The following is a 6,335-nucleotide window of genomic DNA, read 5'->3' as shown; positions in this document are numbered from 1 at the left end:
CTATGAGGGCTGGGGATTGGGGACACTGTCTTGTTCCTACCTAGAGCAATTCCAGTCACTGGTACTGGGGAAGGAGAGGTCAGCTACTTGTGGGATGCCCTAGGTAGGTCTTCTTGTGCTTGCTGTTTGATATCAAAATGAAGTTGCCAGGAGAGGTCATCTGGCAATTCAGGGAGTGATACCATCAATATGCTGATGATACTTTTTTTATATACCCTGGGCCCAGCTGAAGATACTTCTGAAGGGCTGTCCCAGTGTCTGGAGGTTTCTGATATCTGGATGGGACAAAACAAGTTAAATTGAATCCAGGCAAGACTAAATTAGTTTGTTCATCACAGTTTTTTGCCAGCCTGTGTGGTCTCTCGAATGGATTGTGCTACTCCTGAGGGAATAGGCCTGTGAGTTTGCGAATCTTCATGGACTCACAGCTATTGCTTCATGGGCAGATAGAGGCCATGATCAGAAGGGCCTTTGCCCAGCTGTGTCTGATGTGCCAGAAGCAGCCCTCCCTGGAGCAGCAGGATCTGGCTAGTGACTCATGCCTGTATCATTACTCGATTAGACTTCTGCAGCGTGCTCCCAACAGGGCTGCCTTTGAAGACCATTTGGAAACTGCAGTTGGTTCAAAATGCAGTGGCCCTCTTGTTGACTAGTGTGAGCATATTACATCTATTTTGCAGGCTCTGTGTAGCTGCCAGTAGGTTTATGAATACAATTTTAAGTGCTAGTTTTGACTTATAAAGCCATATATGGGTTGACACCCAGGTACTTCTAGAACCATCTCTTCCAACTTGATTTGACTCGAGGAGCTCCTCTGTGAAGAAGCACCTGGTGATGTGTCAGTTCTTGTGAGAAGAGAGTTGCTGAAGCTAAAATGCATTGCTGTTCCACAGCAAAACAGACATATTGCAGCTGCCTTCTAGGAATAATGTGGTCCCCTCTCTGACAGCCTGCCAGAAATCTCTAAAGATCCAGCTTTTGCAGAAGCCTTTCAGGAATTATGACAATCGTCACTACTTGGATGTCTTTTTTTACAGTAATTATTATGTACTATAATTATTATGAAAAAGTACTGTGTTTTGAGGTTTTGTCATTCTGTGTATATTTTTAATGTATTTCAGTATGTAGGAAGCCACTGTGAGTTGTGAAGATTTGGCAACATACAAACGTGAAAATAAATACATAATTGCTTACACATATTCTCTTAAATTTGAGTAAGGTACTTTCAAAAATTTATTCATTAAATTTGATTAAAGCCCTTTCAAAAATTTATTCAGTCAATCAGGAAATAAGTGCAGCGAAACAGTGGAAAAACTTTTAAAGATAAACGTTGCGACACAACTCAAGTCGCGTACTGGAAAGAGTGCGTTTTCCTGTACATTTCTGTCCTCATCGGTGAGGATTCTTTTTTTTTTTGCCCGTCCGCCGATTCGTTAATTCAAAAGATATATATAAATAAGTAAAATAAACCCCATCCGACGCCCAGAGGGAAAAAAGCAATGCCCCCAGAGCGACCTCCCCCCCCCCCCCGCCTCAGCGACCGCGGCTGCTACCCGCCGTTGCTGCCTCCGGAGCGACCTCCCAGGCAGCCACGCGCATCTTCCTGCATTCTTCTTCGCATTCTCGGGCGCGCTCAGTCACGCGCACAGGCACGCTCGCCGGGCGGGCGCTGCGGCCGTCCAGTCTCCAGCGGCCGGCAAAGGCAGCCGCGCACCTTGCCTGCGTGCTCCCCTCCCCCCAGGACGCTCTGGCGCAGATCCCGAAGGCCTGGCAGGGGGCGGGGAAAGGGGAGGCGGAGGCGGCAGGGCGTCGAGCATCTGTCACGCATGCGCGCCGCCGGCAACCCCGCCCCCTCCGCCCCGCCTTTCCTCGTTTTCTTCCTGAGAGAGCGGCGGCTCGGCTTCTTTTCCCTTCCCTTCCCCCTCGCCCTGTCCCGTCCCTCGCCGCTTCCTTCCTCCTGTCTTGCCATGGATGGGTGAGTACCTGCCTCGCCCGGCCGTGGGGGACGGGCGGATCTCCCCGCCGCCCGTTGAGGAGGAGGAGGAGGCGAGAGGACCCCCTCCCCTCCATTCTCGCGTGGCCGTCCTGCGCTCGGTGGCGGCTGCTGCGGCTCTGGAGATGCCGAACGTCGCGCAGAGCTCGAGGGGGCTGGCCGCGGGGCAGGCAGAGCGGGACGCGGGGAGAAGGCGAGGGCGAGGGGGGCAGGCAGGACCTCGGCCCGGCGGTTAGGCGAGGGAGCGAGACGAGGGGAGAGGGGGAGCCGCGGCCCCCTGCCCACCGCCCTCCAGCTACCTTGGACTACAGTGCTCATCGTCCCCCCGCGGCGGGGGAGACGGGAGCTGTGGGCTGAAGTCCTCGCCCGGAACGGGGCTCCTGAGCGGAGAATGAAGTCCCGCCCGGGTCTTGTTTTCTCTTCCCCCCCCCGCCCTCCCTCCTCTCTCTTCCCCACCGACCCGGGGGTGATTCGGAGTTTGCTGCTGGAGCCGCTTCCTGGTAGGCGTGCGAGGGCGAAGAAGAAACGGGGCTTCCGCGCGTTCTTCTCTCGCGACGAGGGCGAGGCGAGATCAGACGCGCGCTCAACTTTACTCAGGTGTGGCCGGCCGGCGGGCCGGCGCCCGTAACCCAGCCCCGAAGTTCTCGCGCCGCTCGGGATGGGTCCCTCGACGGCCTTTGTCTCCGCGGAAGAAAAGCCAGCTCCGAAAAAAGCAGCCAGTCTCCTTCCCGGTCCACCCCGCGCTCTCTTCCTCTTCGCTTGCGACAATAAAGGGCGAAGGGTGCGCGGGGCTCTGCCCCGCCCCGCCTCCCCCCGGATTGCCAGGTGTGGCTCCGACTTGAGTTTTGCTGGGAGTTGCCCGTGGGGTCGCTCTCGAAGTTGCGCTCTTGGCCCAGAGGTGCAGACAGACGTGCGGCGAGGGGGGGGTCGCGAGCTGGACGGCCGTGATCTCGAGGATGGGAGGCTCCCGTAGAGGGAGTGGGGAGAGTTGTTGTCGGAGCGCGTCACGCCTTTCCAGCCACTAGAGAGGAACAGAACCAGGAAATCGAGAGCGCCGCCTTAAGTTAAAGGTTGCAGACAGGCCCGAGAAAATACTGCCAAACTCGGCTATTCAGAGTGTTTTTCTCTCCTGAAGTGAGGCAGGAGCTTTCCACAATATCTTGCACCGTCACGAGTGCCAACTGAGAAAGCTTACAAGTGTAATCTCGGTTTTGAACTGATGAAGTCCGTTAGCTAATGAATTGGAATTCCTGTCTCACATCACCATGAAACCAGACCTTATGTTTCTTGTTGCAGTTTTGGCTGATAAAATGTTCAAGTAATGGCTGAAAGGCAGCTGTCTGTACACCGGTCTTTGTGCTGCTGTCTTGACACTCCAGTGTTAGAAATAGCTTCCATTCTGTTGACTGTTTTTAAAACTCATTGAAATATGTATTTTAAGTTCTGTGGTTTTTGACAAGCAATATGTTTAGATACTGCTTTCTGGGATAGAACTTTTATTATTCTGAGCATAATTTCACAATATTTGAGTCGAACATCCTTTTTGACTGAAATGTCACAGTTTTCAGCAAGAAAGTAGGATAAGAAACATTTCTGCAGAAGTTCTGTTGATCTGATTTAGTAATACAACCTCTTTTCAGATTTACCCAGGCAAGGAAGTGTCTTAAGTATAATGACATGTGAATTTAGTTTACTGGTGGTGACCTTTAGGTCTAAACAAATGTGTAGTGGAATATTTATATTCAAGCCTTGCTGAGCATAAGGAAATAACGTACGGTATTATCACCTTTTTGCTTAAGATTGCAATCCTGTAACTTCTGAGGAGATAGGTGTATGGTTTTGTTGTAATTTAAATAGCTCTAAAACTTATGAAATTCGGGTTTTGATATATAGTAATTCTTATATAGAGATTCAGTGACAGCTTGACATTATTGGGTTGATCTAACTATTGCATGTTAAATTTTTATCATTGACCACGTTGAATGTTGTATTGCAAAAAAGTAGCATTTCATATAATATGAGTAGTTAAAATTTTAAGGATATATATCATTAATCATATGATTAGACCATGTTGAATTTTATTTCTAAAAAAATTCCCAACATTTTGTGTAATGTGGCATCTCTGTTTGTCAGCTGTGTGTTTGGTATTGATTAATACTAATGTAAGTTTTTTCAGGAAATAGAAAACACTAATATGATTAGCCTACACTTCTTTCCTGTCTTTCTTATATTTTTGCCATATGCAACATGGCAAAAAAAAAATAATAATAATGCCATGCATGTTTTAATTATTAATTATATTTTGTGAGCTGCCCAGAGGCTATTGGAGAGGGCAGCTATATTAAATCTAATTAATAACAACACATTTAAACCAAGGGAAGCGGGGACACTCAGGATCTGCAGAAGTGTCTGGTGCCTTATCTTGGGGGAGGGGATGTCTGATGGATTAGAACATGTTGTTTGTGCTTTTATATATATAGATGCACTGTGGTCACTGCACGGAGCAATTGGACAGAAGCAGGAAATGCCTAAAATGGTACTAGTTTTGCTTAGGTGGCTCATTCTAAAATGGGGAATAACAAGTGACCCAACAGAACATTTTGATAATGATGATTAAACATGATATATGAAGAACATTATTATTATTATTTTTACTGGTTCTGGCATCTTAGCAGTCTTTTTGAGATTGTGTCCCAGTACTTCCTCAAAATCCTAAATAAGTATAAAAGCCTCATCTATATGACTGATGAGCAGATGGATTTGAATTCTTTTTCCTTATATGCCTGTGTTTTAAGATTTGGATGAGAGACCCTTTTTTAAGTCTTCTGTGATTTGGGACAATTTGATGGGTATGCAAGACACAGGGTTTTTAGTGGCTACTTTCGGGCTTTGTAACTCCTTGTCAAAGAATCTCACAGGTTATATCAAATCAATTGATTATAAAATTTTTGATGTAACTTGAATTCATATTTTTCACTTAGAAGAAGATATAGATTTCAATTTTAATTTTAGAAGTTGTATAAACAACTATTTTGTCAGAATTTTGGGGGGAGGATATCTGCCATGAAATGCTGGGTACCAGCCATCAACAACTGTAACTTGTATTAATCTTATTCTAGCTAACATTCTTCAGCCAACAATAGCAAAATGATTATTTTAACAAAAATAAGTATGTGTGTGTATACAAGTAGTCCTCAACTTATGACTATTCACTTAGTGATGGTTCGAAGTTACAGTGGTGCTGAAAAAAGTGGCTTACAACCAGTCCTTGCACTTATGACTGTCACAGTGTCCCTGTGGTCACGTGATCAAAATTCGGGCGCTTGATAACCAGTATATATTTACGATGGTCGCAGCATCCCAGGGTTGTGTTATCTTCATTTGCGACCTTCTCATCCAGCTTCTGACAAGCAAAATCAATGGGGAACGGTGTGATTCACTTATGTGATTTGCTTAATGACTGTCACAGAAATGTCATAAAATTGGGTACGGTCACGTGATGCCTCACTTAATGACCATACCACTTAATGATGAATTTTCCAGTCTCTATTGTGGTTGTAAATCGAGGACTACTATTATTATCAGCTCAAATCAATACACTGTAGGATGAAGACACCTTTATTGAAGGTTATGGACAGTAGTTTACCAGTGCAAGTTAAGTCAGTATAAAAAACATTAAATATTATAAAGGTGATTAATTTAGTTCCTATCAATAACTTCCTCTTTTATTTAGAGTTTGAAAAGAGACATGCAAGTTTTCCTACATTTTCAATTCTCAAATTATTTCTACACCAGAAAAAAATATTTTTGATACATTTTGGATTACTTTCTCAAAAATTTGTGAATTCAAATGTCTAAGTCATTTCCACCAAATCAGTGGTGTGATTTTCTTTCTTTCCTCAGTAAACTTATTTTTAATGGATCAATCTTTGCCCTGAAATTTATTATAGTTAATAAGGATGTGCACGAAACAGAAAATATATATACAGGTAGTCCTCGCTTAACTACCGTTTGCTTAACAACAGTTCAGAGTTACGAAGGCCTTGGGAAAAGTGCTTTACAACCTCAATGGTCACATGATCATGATTTGCGATCTTTTTTATGACGGTTATTAAGCAAATTGTGGTTGTTAAGCTAATCGCATTGTTAAGCAAATTCTGGCAAAAAATGTCCATTGGGGAAGCTGGATTTGCTTAACGACCATCATAAAAAAGGTTGTAAAATCAGCTCTGATTTACTTAACAACCAAATCGCTTAGCGATCTAAATTCCGGTCCTTATTGTGGTTTGATAGCGAGGACTACTTGTACAGCAAGACTAGTGTACCTTGCCCCTCCTCCTCT

The 6,335-nt window shown here is 45.1% G+C and overlaps 1 protein-coding gene across 3 annotated transcripts in view; it reads left to right on the top strand.

Moving 5' to 3' along the window:
• Positions 1-1,858: 1,858 nt before the first annotated feature.
• Positions 1,859-6,335, top strand: part of PTBP3 (polypyrimidine tract binding protein 3) — a 56,051-nt gene continuing 51,574 nt past the window's right edge. Inside the window, exon 1 of one of the 3 annotated variants that reach the window (XM_088130269.1) lies at positions 1,859-1,975. Coding sequence is in view for 1 of the 3 variants with exons in the window: in XM_088130268.1 (XP_087986394.1) it covers positions 1,968-1,975 (8 nt within the window). In the remaining 2 variants the exon portion in view is untranslated. Of the gene's footprint in view, positions 2,494-6,335 lie in introns of all 3 variants that reach the window. The other 2 variants (XM_088130268.1, XM_088130270.1) reach the window with 2 other exon arrangements.

This window comes from Python bivittatus, unplaced genomic scaffold (assembly GCF_059951505.1).
Source record: "Python bivittatus isolate LINGU-HERP-01145 unplaced genomic scaffold, Pbiv_v1 ctg000850_np1212, whole genome shotgun sequence".
Lineage (NCBI taxonomy): Eukaryota > Metazoa > Chordata > Lepidosauria > Squamata > Pythonidae > Python > Python bivittatus.
Note: the sequence above shows the minus strand (reverse complement) of the source record. Positions and strands in the feature narration are given on the sequence as shown.